Source organism: Thamnophis sirtalis, unplaced genomic scaffold (assembly GCF_051295495.1).
Source record: "Thamnophis sirtalis isolate CommonGarterSnake01/CBP01778 unplaced genomic scaffold, rThaSir2_p1.2 scaffold_6, whole genome shotgun sequence".
NCBI classification, from domain to species: Eukaryota; Metazoa; Chordata; class Lepidosauria; order Squamata; family Natricidae; genus Thamnophis; species Thamnophis sirtalis.
This window is the reverse complement of record NW_028261386.1, coordinates 102,637,322-102,650,611: the sequence shown is the minus strand read 5'-3', so window position 1 is coordinate 102,650,611 and position 13,290 is coordinate 102,637,322. Positions and strand designations below refer to the sequence as shown.

General features: G+C 39.0%; 1 protein-coding gene across 1 annotated transcript in view; it reads left to right on the top strand.

Moving 5' to 3' along the window:
• NT5DC1 (5'-nucleotidase domain containing 1) overlaps positions 1-13,290 on the top strand; it is a 95,055-nt gene that overhangs the window by 64,244 nt on the left and 17,521 nt on the right. Inside the window, exons 7-8 of the mRNA XM_014053390.2 lie at positions 6,593-6,767; positions 8,533-8,630. Of these exons, the coding sequence (XP_013908865.1) occupies positions 6,593-6,767; positions 8,533-8,630 (273 nt within the window). The remainder of the gene's footprint in view (positions 1-6,592; positions 6,768-8,532; positions 8,631-13,290) is intronic.

Here is a 13,290-nt window from a genome sequence, read left to right as displayed (position 1 = left end):
TTCTAGGCCAGACTAACTAGGTTTTTTTAAATAGTTCTTCATAGAATTATGCCTCTAACTTGGGCTTCAATCTATTAGAAATACCAAATTAAAGGAAAGTTTTAAAAAAATTACATCCCAGTACAAACATGTTAATTTACCGTATTTATCGGCGTATAACACGCAGTTTTAAAACTAAAATTGCAAGCTTAAACCCTGCCTGCGTGTTATACGCCGATACTGCGTGTTATACGCCGGGTCCCAAACTGCCTGCTCCAGCTGATTCACCGGCGCCCATGATACTCATAGAAGTGCAGCATCCATTTCATGGCAGTGTCGGCGGCTCTCCAGCTACCCTGCCTGATATAACCCCTACCTTGCAGCAGTGGCGGCAGCTCTCCAGCCACCTGCTGTTCGCTTTAACCCCATCATTGAACAAGCGGCGGCTGGAGAGCCGCCCGCTGCCTGATTTAACCCCATCCTAGCAGCAGCGGCTCGCAGCGGCCAGAGAGCCGCCCGCTGCCTGTATTTTTTCTCCATCATTGCGGGTGCTTACCTTCCCGCCCGCCTGCTCTCTGGTCCCAAGTGTACGCGCCGGCATTCTCCCAATCAGCTGTGAGTCCGCAGCCGCCCGCGCTGCTGTTACTTCTGCCGTACTTCTGACGAGTGACGTCCCTGACGTTACGCTGAGGACGTTACTCGTCAGCGCAATTAAAGGGGGAAATGAACCGCATGTCTGACGGTAACTTTTATTGTTTAAACAGCCATAGGTAAAATACTGTATATCCCTGATGGAATCAAGACAGAAGCGTTCAGCATATACAGCTGCTTTCAAGTTAAAAGTTGTAGAATATGCCAAGCAACATGGGAATAGGGCTGCAGCAAGGCATTTTGGAGAGCCACCAACAGAATGCACAATACGAGAGTGGCGAAAAAATGTCGAAAAAATCAAGATGTTACCAAAATCAAAATGTGCTTTGCGCAGTGGCATAACGAAATGGCCACAACTAGAAAGTAAAGTGAAGGAATTCGTCCTGAACCAAAGAAAAGCAGGCATTGCTTTATCAACAAAAATGCTGACTTTTGAAGCTGTGAAAATCAGCAAAGAGCTGCAAATCCAGGATTTTAAAGGGACAACGTCATGGTGCCAAAGATTTATGAAGAGGCATGACCTTCGGATGCGAACAAGAACAAGGATTGCCCAGCGTATGCCAGATGATTATGAGGAAAAGATAATACATTTTCATAGATTTATTATCAATGCAAGAAAAAGACAAAATTTTGAAATGGGTCAAATCTGCAACATGGACGAAGTTCCCCTCACTTTCGATGTTCCTTCAAATAAAACTGTGGATTCAAAAGGTACTAAAACAGTAACAATTAAAACTTCAGGGCATGAAAAAAATCGTTACACTCTTGTTCTTGCCTGCACTGCAGATGGAAATAAGCTGCCTCCATTGGTAATTTTTAAAAGAAAAACGTTACCAAAGGAGAGAATTCCTAGTGGCGTACAAGTGCATGTTCATCCAAACGGATGGATAGATGAAGAAGGCATGAAGCTTTGGATTAAAAATGTGTGGGGGAAGCGCCCAGGTGCTTTGTTAAAGAAGCCATGCTTATTGGTATTGGACGCATTTAGATCTCATCTTACAGAAACAACAAAGGCGGAGTTTCAAAAGTTCAAAACTGATATAGCAGTTATTCCAGGCGGACTGACCTCACAATTACAGCCATTAGATGTTTGCATTAACAAGCCCTTCAAAGCTTTTATGCGTGAAGAGTGGAATAAATACATGTGTGATGAAACTCAACATGAATTTACAAATTCTGGGCGAATGAAAAGACCTAGCATTTCAAAAGTGTGTCAGTGGGTGAAAACATCATGGGACGCAGTCAAAGAAGATATTGTTATCAACTCTTTTAAGAAATGTGGCATAAGCAATGCTTTGGATGGGGAAGAAGACGAACTGATCTATGAAGACAGTGAAAGCAGTGAAAGCAGTGCTCAGTTTGATTTTGAGGATACAAGTGAAGATGAGGAAGAGTTTTTTGGTTTTCCAAAAAGCAGTGATTCTGATTAAGTTTTTTTGCTCAAAGAGGTGTTTTTTCATTTCATATTTGCCTTTTAAGAGGAGTTAATGTTATAATTCATGTTCTAATGTTATAAATTTTAATCCAACATTAAGTTCCGAGCTTCCAAGTCATTTATTTTTAATGAAAAAAATTTTTACTCAAATTTTTGTGTTAAAATGGGGGATGCGTGTTATACGCCGGTGCGTGTTATACGCCGATAAATACGGTACTTTCTGAGTAGCTTACAGAAATCTCTAAAAATAAGTTTGGAGACAAGTCTTTGTTTCAAAAAGCATGCATGCTTTAATACATTTGATTATTTTCATCAAGTGATAAGTTTCCAAAATAGTAGGCAGATTATACTGGACAGTTATTTCATTTTCAGATAAAACTATAACTTCCTTTCTGGTGGAGAAACAGTGTGGTTTCATTGTTATTAGAACTCATAGGACTATATTTGGATTTTGAAAAACTGTGGGCTACCATTTTGCACTGTATTTGGATTAGAATTCACTCAATTAAAAAGTTTCCATCATACAGGCAACTGGTAGGTTAACAAGAAAAATAAACTAGAAGAGGGAGGGGAAGTATTATTCATAAACATTTTATTTGCATATTCCTAAACATTTCATTGTTAAGCCTAGTTTGCAATTTGAAGGTTGCGAGTCCACCATCAATCCATCATTTCATCTATGAATTATGAACAAGACAGAACAAGTATCATAAAGTAAAACCACAAGCTTAATCTGTCACCCTTTTCAAATATTTCCCACTTATGAAGTAACTTTCTGGGGGTTTTTTGACTGATGGTTTTCTAGATTTCTCTCCCATGGTGACCAATTCTTTATATGTAGAAAAGCTGAACTTTAATCAGGTTGAGGACCGGATCTGGAGTTTCAATAGTGCTGCAAATTCTATTCCCCAACTAATAGATGGGGCTAATACAAGCATTTCAACATTTCATTTAAATGTGTCAGTTTAAACAAAATCAAATATAATTAATATGAAAACCCTTGAATTTTCCTCTTTTATCACTTGAAAAAAATCAGTTTCCTCACAATATGGGGAAAGGAGCCAAGGGTTTAAGAGCAGAATGCAGCCTAAGGTCTTGGATTATTATGTTCCTTTTCCACAGCTGATAGGGCTAGATTAGACCCATTTTAGGAGTTAAACCAGAGGTGGTATTCAGCCAGTTCTGATTAGCAGAGATTTTGAGTAGTTCGGAGAACCAGCAAATAGGCTGGTCCCACCCCCGCTGTTTCCCAGCTAATATTCTTTTGTTGCCCTAAACAGGAGAACGGAGCTGGAAAGCAGGTTAGTAGGGTGGGGAGGGAATGGGGATTTTGCAGTATCCTTCCCCTGCCATGCCCACCAAATCATGCCCACAGAACTGATAGTAAAAAAAATTGAAGCCCATCACTGAGTTAAACACCTTTACATCTGGAGAATCAAACCTGACCTCTGTTCTATTTACAGAATGTCCTTTTAATTTGCTTCAGCACAATGTGAGGTATTTAAGAGATTGGATTTTATTATGATTTCCTTATAAAAATTAAGTAGTTTTCTAATAAGCTAGTATTCAAATACATTTCAGCCATGACTGAAATGGCAAAATTGACTACTCTGATTAAAGAAAAGAATGTAAGTACTTTTATTCACACATGGAGACTGCTTCTGAACTTTGTGCTTGAAGTGAAAAGAATGAAACTTTGATTTTGGTTTTTACATATTAAATTGATAGATCTTTTTAGAAATGACTTGTTAGTATTATTATGAAAAAACAAAAAGTTGTGATTTGATGTTAATGCCTTATTTTACTGCAACATGGAGAGTCGGAAGTCAATGTTTCCTTTTCTCTTACCCTCCCTCACTTTTCTTCCCCCTTCTCCCTCCCCAACGTTTTCCTATTTACTTTTGCATTTTGTATCTTATTTTATCTTGTAACCCAATAAAAATGTTAAATCACAAAAAAAGAAGGGACTAGTCACGGAAACTTCATCCAAAATCTGGTTCAATTAAGGTTCATAACATAATATTTAATGCTTTGGGATGCAAGCAATTTTGTCCCGTTGAAGTTAGTGCTTTAAATCCAGGTGCTGTTTTAAAGCATCTGCCAAGCTCGCATTGTTACCGACTAATATTACAGTTTTAAGTATCGTTTGTTCCTTCTCATATAATAGTTGGAGATTACAAAGATTAAATCTTTATTTTGGTTTTGATCAGAAAAGAATTGTGTACATTCCATATGGAAAAGTAATGTCTAAAATTTCTTAATTGGGACCACAGATATTTAGTGGGAAAGATGAATATGTGTAGAAATATTAACTGATTTGGCTTTGCAAATTGCAGTCAAACGGCTTTAATAGCCGTTGGAAATTCTGCCCAAGTGTAATTCAAGTACTTGATCAGACAATAGGAATTTCTGTATTCATCGTTCTATTTCATATGAGCCTTTGCTTGCTGGATACTGAAATTTTCTTTTTTTAATATTGTTTAAGAAGTTTGTTAATTAAATTCCAGTCAAAACATTCATTTTTAGTACTCAGCTTTGAGGAAGAGTTGTAAAATTATGTTTTTGTACTGGACAGAGTCTGCCTTATGGAGTACTTAGATCAGGGCTGAAATGCTACCGGTTCGGACCGGTTTACCCGAACCGGTAGTAAAAAATGCTACCAGTTCGCCCGAACCAATAGTAAAGAAATGCTGCCGGTTCAGATGAACCGGTAGCTCCGATGATCAGCTGTGCGACAATCAGCTGTGCCACACAATTGGAAATTGTGCGGCACAGCTGATCATTGGAACTACCTAGCAGTTTTTTAATACTGGTTCGGGTAAATGGTGCACATGCACACATGAAGCAAACTGGTAGCGAAGTGAATGGGTAGCGAAGTGAACCGGTAGCAGACTTCTGAGCATTTCACCCCTGACTTAGATATGATGAAGCGAATCACTCTGTAAGAGTCAGAATAAAAGAATTTGGAAAGATGGAAGTAACAGTTCCATTTCAATTAAGAAATCCCTAGAACCCAAATTCAAAGGTCAACTCGCATGGGTTCCACACAGAAACAGGAAGCAATATATCCTAGGAGAGAGGCAGCAAGCCAGTGAATAGTCATTGTTTTAGCATTTTCTGAAATGGATGGGGTTTATATCTCAATTTCTTGTGTCCCTCCTGAAGCATGTAAAATTCTGCTAATGATGAGTTGATTTTCACTTACGGTATAAGCAGTGGTGTATACAGTATAACCAGTTCAGCCGAACCAGTAGTGGTTTGGCGGCCTGGATCGCTGGAACCGTCAGTGACCCAACCTGCCACGCCCCCAAACTGGTTCTCCTGGCATTGGTGCAGGCGCTACCATCTTGTTTTTTGCTTCTGCACATGCACAAAACAATTTTTATTGCACTGTGCATGTACACACAGCGCGAATCAAGTGTGGCACGCCCATGAACAAACCGGCAGTAGTGACTGCCAGAATCCACCCCTATAGACATATAAACATTGCATTGCCTAGCCAGCAATGGAATTGGTAGAACCTACTGTTTATAAACCTACTGTGTCTAAAATATTTCTTTTAGAATTAGAATTGAGAATCTGCAAGTACAAGAACATACTTCTGACAGATTAGGAGTTCCTGTTCACCTCAGAGTTTCCAGTAGCTGGTTTCTCTTAGTTAAGAAATAGTTAAGGAAATTCCAGTTCTTGTTCTAATTAGAAATTTCTCTGTTCTGGAGGAACACAGCAATATCCAGGTAATGTTGAGGTTGTGTCTGTATTAAATTCAGTTTGGTAAGGAAAATATATTAATGATTTTATAGTTGCAACCAGCAACATAGTTTTTCCAGGTATAAACTGTGGATTGAAATTCCATTCCCTTGCTCTTGTTATTATTCTTTAACAGGCCACAAACCAGGAATGCTCAGTTATGCAAATTCCATCTGCCCACCAGAATATTTATGGCAGCTCCCTTTCAATACCTTTCCCAAAGGAATTCTATCAGCTGCTTTTTAAAAACCTAAGCATTTTAAAAATTGAGTGGTGTTTGAATGCAATGAATGCTGAGACAAATGCTAAAAACAGATTTTTGGACATTGATAGGTCAAACATGTGGCAAATTCAAAAACAGGGAGGCAGAGAATGCTTCAGGTCCCATCCCCTAGGGAGATACACCTGGTGGAACCCAGAAGAAGGGCCTTCTCTGTGGTGGCTCCCCCTCTCTGGAACATCATTCCCCCAGAGATTAGAATGGCTTCCACTCTAATACTCTTACGGAAAGCGCTAAAGACCTGGTTCTGCCAGCGGGCCTAGGGAACCTATAGCAGGATGGAGCCCATTAAATGGCTCATGTGATCTGCTGATGCCGAGGAGGGGGGTGGGAGGTGATTTCATTATATGATATTATATTAATGTATTTGAGTCTTTTTATTAGTTTTATTGTTTTAAATGAGGTTTTATATTATGTAAGCCATGGGCGAATAAGCAGCAATATAAATTCAATAAATAAATAAATATTCAACCATAATCTTACTTTCTACCTTTCAGAAAACTCTGGAATATATTTTCCTGAAGTCAAAAGCAACCCAGGAAAATATATACGGTCTTGTCCTGATTCTGTCAAAAAATGGTTAAGAAGATTGAAGGAGAGTGGAAAGATTCTGCTATTAATTACTAGCTCTCATTCTGACTATTGCAGACTGTTATGCGAGTACACTTTAGGGTAAGTGAATGTTGTGTTACTTCAGTCTTCTTTTTGCCTGCAAGTAGTGTAGCAGTTAAAAACAGTTCGTGATAGTGAAATCTTTCTTCCTGCATGCTCTGTTAGTTATTTGGAGCATTCCTCTAAATCTCTCAACCTGAGTAAAGATGGCTGGAAGCCACCAACAATATTACTTGAGGTTGCTACTTCTCCTTCTTGAGAGAGAGGGTTAGAAACCTATCCAATAAGTCCTTTTATGCCATGTGTATGAAAGAGTTTTAGAATGAGATGATTATTATAAATAGATACCAAGCTCCATTATACCTGAATACTAAATATGAAGTTTGAAACCAAATTGCTTGTTTCTTTCTGTGTAAGTAGAACAAACTCCTCAGAAGGCTTCACAAAACAGTAGCTTGACTCCTGTCATATTAGTGATCTAAGTAATATCCAAGTAATATTACTAGGGACTACTTTGGTAGCTTTCATTGCGATTTCATTGACATTCATGAGCAGATTCAGCAGAAATGTATCAGAATAGAAAGGCCTTATAGAAAGCATTTTGCTTCATTTTTCCACACTTCTGAATTTCTGTACACAGAATACTGGAAATCCCCCAAATTCCTTCCAGATGTTTCTTTTTTCTCTCTCTTCTTCTTCTTTTTTTTTTGCAATGATTCTTCAAACACCATATTCCTCATATTGTACAATATTGTCAAGCATCCTCAGGACCAATTAGAAAGTATGAATAATATGGGGGCTCAGATCCTGTATGCAGTCCCTGGTACAAAGAAGGTGGGGGAGGCATTGCATTAACATTATTCTTAATTGTACTTTTATTTATTTACTTATTCAATTTGTGTGGCTGGCCTCACCTAAGCAACTCTTTTAAGATCATTTGTAATGCATTTTTTGTAGCTTGTCATTAACATCCCAGAATTATGTATTTTAAGATGGGTAACCACGTACAGTTACTAAATAAATAATAGTATGTGGCCTTGTTATTTGGTTGCTAGCACCTAATTAATCTAGATTTCTTAGTATGTCATTAACAGAAATAATTCATTGTAAATGGATATTTATTTCATGTTTTGTTGACTCTTTTCTACATCCCTGATGTGTTCCTTCAAAAAGGAGCCACGGTGGTTCAATGGCTTTATGACGCTGGAGATAATCTCTGCTCCAGCAGTTTGAGTCCTTGCACTGTGTGGCAGGGTGAACTTCCATCACTCACTTCAGGGGTTCTGCCCACCTAGCAGTTCGAAAGCATGTTCTATGCGAGTAGATAAATAGGTATCACGTTGATTGAGCAAAAAGCTAGCGTTTTGTGTAGCGGTTAGAAATCCTGCCAGCATTGAACTTTCCCAGTTGGGATGCTCATTTACGAGGCAGCATCAGTGGAGGGAGAAGGGCCTTGGATGATACTGCAGGAAAAGCTGCTCATTTCTTTCTGGCATGAAGCTAGCATGCCTCTCCTGTGGCGCACTGTAGGAAGCATGCAAACATGTACCTAACAGAGCTGCCAATCAAGCAGTGACCTACTACTCTGCATTAGCATTGTAATCTGGCTACTGTAGCAACCATAGGCTAAATTTTTTAAAATCCTTCAAAAGACTTGGCTATTTATTAACTGCATACAGATAACCCATACAAGATATACCTGCATATATCTAGTCTTTAGCTGAATATATTGTCGCAATTTTCATCACAGGAGAACAATAATTGAAATGTTTGTTCTTACTCAGGCAGATGAAAATATCAATTTAACTTGTTCTTCTTGTTGCAGGAATGATTTTGAAGACCTTTTTGACATTATAATCACAAATGCCCTGAAACCTGGTTTCTTTTCCCAGACACCAAATCAAAGACCTTTCCGGACTCTGGGTAAGCTAGAATTAAACATATTAATATGGAAGTTAGCAAAGAAGTTGTAAGCAACTTTACTGGCCATCTGATAGTTGTCCTCCTTTTATTTTATCTTATTCTTTTTCACATTAGAGCTGCCAAAAAATCCTAAAATAACTGGAGAGCATACTGTTTCTAGTCTGAGTGGGGAAGACATTTGTTTGGCTTACTGGTTTGTAATAAAATGGGGGGGGGGTAAACCTGCAGTTCCTAAGCCAATAGGTAAACTAAGATGCAGTGAGCCTTTGCTTCTCTGAATTGCATACCAAAATGCCTGAGTTTGGGAAGCAAAGATATAGAAAAGAGAAACATATTCAAACACATATACAGACTTTTCACCCAAATATCTGCCAACAAATGCAGGGGGGGGGGGAGATTAAATGAACTTGTGCTTTAAATTCACATATTGAAGAAAGTGAAGCCAAAAAAAAGTGTGTATATATATTTAATCTATCTTGGTTAAGAAACTTCTGATTAGACACACAGGAGTGAAATTCAGCAGGTTCTGACAGGTTCTGGAGAACCGGTAGCAGAAATTTTGAGTAGTTCGAGGAATCAGCAAATACCACCTCTGGCTGGCCCCAGAGGGGGGTGGGCATGGAGATTTTGCAGTATCCTTCCCCTGCCATGCCCACCAAGCCACACCTAGAGAATCGGTAGTAAAAAATTTGAATTTCACCACTAGACACATAAGATGGCATACATTAGAATTATATAATGTTTTTTATGCATGCAAACAAGAACTTAATTCTGTTTATGCAGTTGAAGCAGAATAATGAATCATACAAAGCAGATATTGAGAATGATGTGAAAGACCTGACAGATTCAATTGTTTCATAATAAACAGATAATAAACAATGTAATATTATGGTTCAGACTCAATAAATTTATTTTTGATTTTTCAACCTTACTTAGGCCTCTGTAAATATAAAATATTTTATTTGCATAAACAGAAGTTTAAAAATCCCATCCGTATTATATGAATGATTTGAACATCTTTTTGTTGTCACTATGGATCAAATAATTATGGCTAGGAATTTTAGGCAAGTCTTAAATGCTTTATTGAATTGGATTATATCCCACCTAAATCTGATTCTTGCATATGGAAAGCCTAATAAGTTTATATGCTGGAGGTTAAATTTGAGTACATATGATGACTTTGAAATACTCAGCAATAACTCATTTTCTTTTCAATTGCACATGGAAGTTGCTGCTGGTTAGGGTTTTGTTTTTTTTTTGTTTTTTTTTTTTGATACTTTAAAATTTTGTTTCTATTGTTTGTATCCAATTTGCCTTAAAATAAGCTCTGAATAGAGTTTCAGTCTCGCCTACTGGAAATTCAAATAAAGCATAACAAAGAACAGGGGTCCCGAACCCCTGGACCACAACCCACTACCGGGTTGTCGCCTATTCGCAACTGGGCCGTGCCAGCAGCAGACAAGAGCACACATTCAATTCAACTTGTGCAAGTTGAGCTGCACATGAATGTGCGTGTGCACCAGCCCACTCTTTGCAGCGTCACATTGTCATCACGTGACATATGGTAACTTTTCCCCCCTTCACTAAACTGGGGGTAGGCATAGCCTGCACGTGACGCATAGTGGTGGGTTTCAAAAATTTTTAGAACCTCTTCTGTAGGTGTGGCCTGCTTTGTGGGAGTGGCTTGCTGGCCATATGACCGGGTGGGAGTGGCTTGCCAGCCATGTAACCAGGTGGGAGTGGCTTGCCAGCCATGTGACCGAGTGGGAGTGGCTTGGCTGACATGTAACCGGGTGGGCATGGCCAACTTGTAAAATGTGGTGAAACTCACTTAAAAACGCTCTTGCTTAGCAACCAAAATGTTGGTTCAGAAACTCTGGCATTTGAAACACGAATGTCTTAAACTGTCAAGTTACAAGACCCTTGCACCCCTAACCCTTTAGGAAAAAAACCCCAAGGGTGTTCAAACTTGATAGCTTTAAGACTTGTGGACTTCAAATCCCAGAATTCCTCCTCCAGTCATGTTGGCTCAGGAACTCTGGCATTGAAGTGTGCAAGTCTTAAAGCTGTCAAGTTACAAGACCCTTGCATCCCTAACCCTTTAGAAAAAAAACCCCAGAGGTGTACAAACTTAACAGCTTTAAGACTTTAAGGTTTAGATAGGACTCTTAGAGGCGGGCGGGGCAATTGTTGAGCCAACCAATCAGTGAGCGGCAGGGTTATGATGTAGATAGATAGATAGATAGATAGATAGATAGATAGATAGATAGATAGATAGATAGATAGATAGATGATAGATAGATAGATAGATAGATAGATAGATAGATAGATAGAGATAGAGATATAATATTATATATTATATATAATTGTATGTTATACACACACACACACACACACACACACACACACATATATATATATATTGTATATATTATTACCATGGATTAGAGAAGAAACAAAAGTAAACAAATCATCAAAAAAGTAAAAGAATCGTAATGGTAATGGGCTGGTCATATAGCAAGAAGGACTGATTGCAGGTGGACCAAGGCAGTTGTAGAATTGATTCCACTTGATAAAAAGAGTCACAAAAGAAACCTAAAAGAAGACGGAGTGACATCATCAGCAAGTATTGTGGGACCAATTGGCAAAAGAAAGCTCAGGATCATATTGGTTGGAAACATGTGGAAGAAGTCTTCATGGACAGACAATGGCTAAAATGATGTTGATGCTGATGCTGATGATTATATTTATGTTACTGTGTTTCCCCGAAAATAAGACAGAGTCTTATTTTCTTTTGACCCCCGAAATAAGCACTTCACCTTATTTTCAGGGAGGTCTTATTATTTTTGAGGTGCAGGAGGTGGCAAGCGTGGTCACCTCATGGCTGCTGCTGTGTTGCAATATTTTTGGGCAGGGCTTATTTTAGTGCATGCTCTCAAAAGCCTGATTGGGCTTATTATCCGGGGAGGTCTTATTGTCAGGGAAACAGGGTAGCAAATCCCTGAATGAAATGTGCAGCATAAAGGAGAGTTTCATATACATGCGCTTGCATTGGCAACCTCAAAGGGACAGAAGAAAGTAATTCTAGCTGGATCACTGATCTTTCTACAATTGAAATTCAAGTAAACAAGGGTTAATACAATATTTTTCTTTTTATTCATAAAAAGTCAGTGTGGTATAGTAATTAAAGTGTTGGACTACAACTAGAGACATTCAGGTTCAAGTCCTGCCCTCAACCATGGGAACTTACTGGATGATTTTGGTCTAGTCACTTTACCTCAGTTCAGCATCCCACAGACAGTTGTTTCTAGAAAGAAAAATTGAAGGAAGGAGTTGCCTTGAGGTCCTGGAGAAACAGCTCCATATAAATAACAAAAGATAAAGAGTTTCCTCTTACTTGTAAGAAGGACTGAAATCCAACAGAGACTCCCACTGGAGAAAGGGTGAATAAGTAAACGTTATTCTCTCTGCAGCTTTACGTGCATTTCACACAGTTGTCAGATGACTTTTTAAGTTTTGGAATAATTTCTATGGTAGTGCAAGGGCAGGAATTAGTAAACACCTCCCCCCTCTCTTAACAGGCTCATTCAAGGACAGTATTCTATTAATTGAGCCATAGATGGCAACACAACATACTGTATTTAATACTATACAGTTTTCTACCATATTCTGCCAGCGATTTCTCCATTAAATCTAACTACCGTATATACTCGAGTATAAGCCAACCCGAATATAAGCCGAGGCACCTAATTTTACCCCAAAAAGCTGGAAAAGTTATTGACTCGAGTATAAGCCTAGGGTGGGAAATGCAGCAGATACCGGTAAATTTCAAAAATAAAAAATCAGTGTTATTTGAAACTCAAAGTTATGTTTATTCAAGGGACCCGCTTAATTAAAGTGTTCTATAATATCAGTATGACTTATAATACTGCAAGTCTGCAATATTAAAATACTTGTATAGGGGATCCCCGGGATCCCACGAAGAGATCAAATCACAACCAGTATGCCACCTTCTTGGTATATTGTTTTTATTTTCACTGAGTTTTTAAAAATGAGCATTATTTCATCCTTTTTTTCTTTATGTTTGATTGGTATCTGCAATTTGTGTTAATTCTGTTCATACATATAATATAAATGAAAAACCCAGCTCTCTTAAAAAATACTTTAAGTTCTTTCTGGTGCTCCCTTTTAGAATTGGCCAACTAATATTTCTGTTCGCCCAACTAATGTCAGGCAGAGTTAACTGAAAAAGTAATTTTTCATGAAAGGACATTTTCCTAGGATTTTAATTGTTCTTACTGTCAGATTTCTCCTTATTTCCAGCTTGAGTCTCCTTCTGACAAGTTTCCATTGCTTCTTGTCCTGTCCTCAGGTGCCGCCGCCTCCTCCTCCTCCAACAGCACCAGCACATTTGCTGCCCAGCGCTGCGGCTGAGGTGAAGCCGCCAAAGCTCCCGCTGGCGCCCCCGCAGCGTTGGACGGATATCCGGCAGTGCTGTTGGAGGAGGAGGCGAACCAGCCTGCCATCGCCTGCCACCGCCAGCCCCGCCGCTCTTCCCGAACCCTTCCAAGCCCCACAGTCCAGCGGACGGAGCAGAAACAGCCCCAGGGCTTCGCTGCCGCTCCCCGCATTTTCTGGACGGAATAAAATGAGGTGAAAA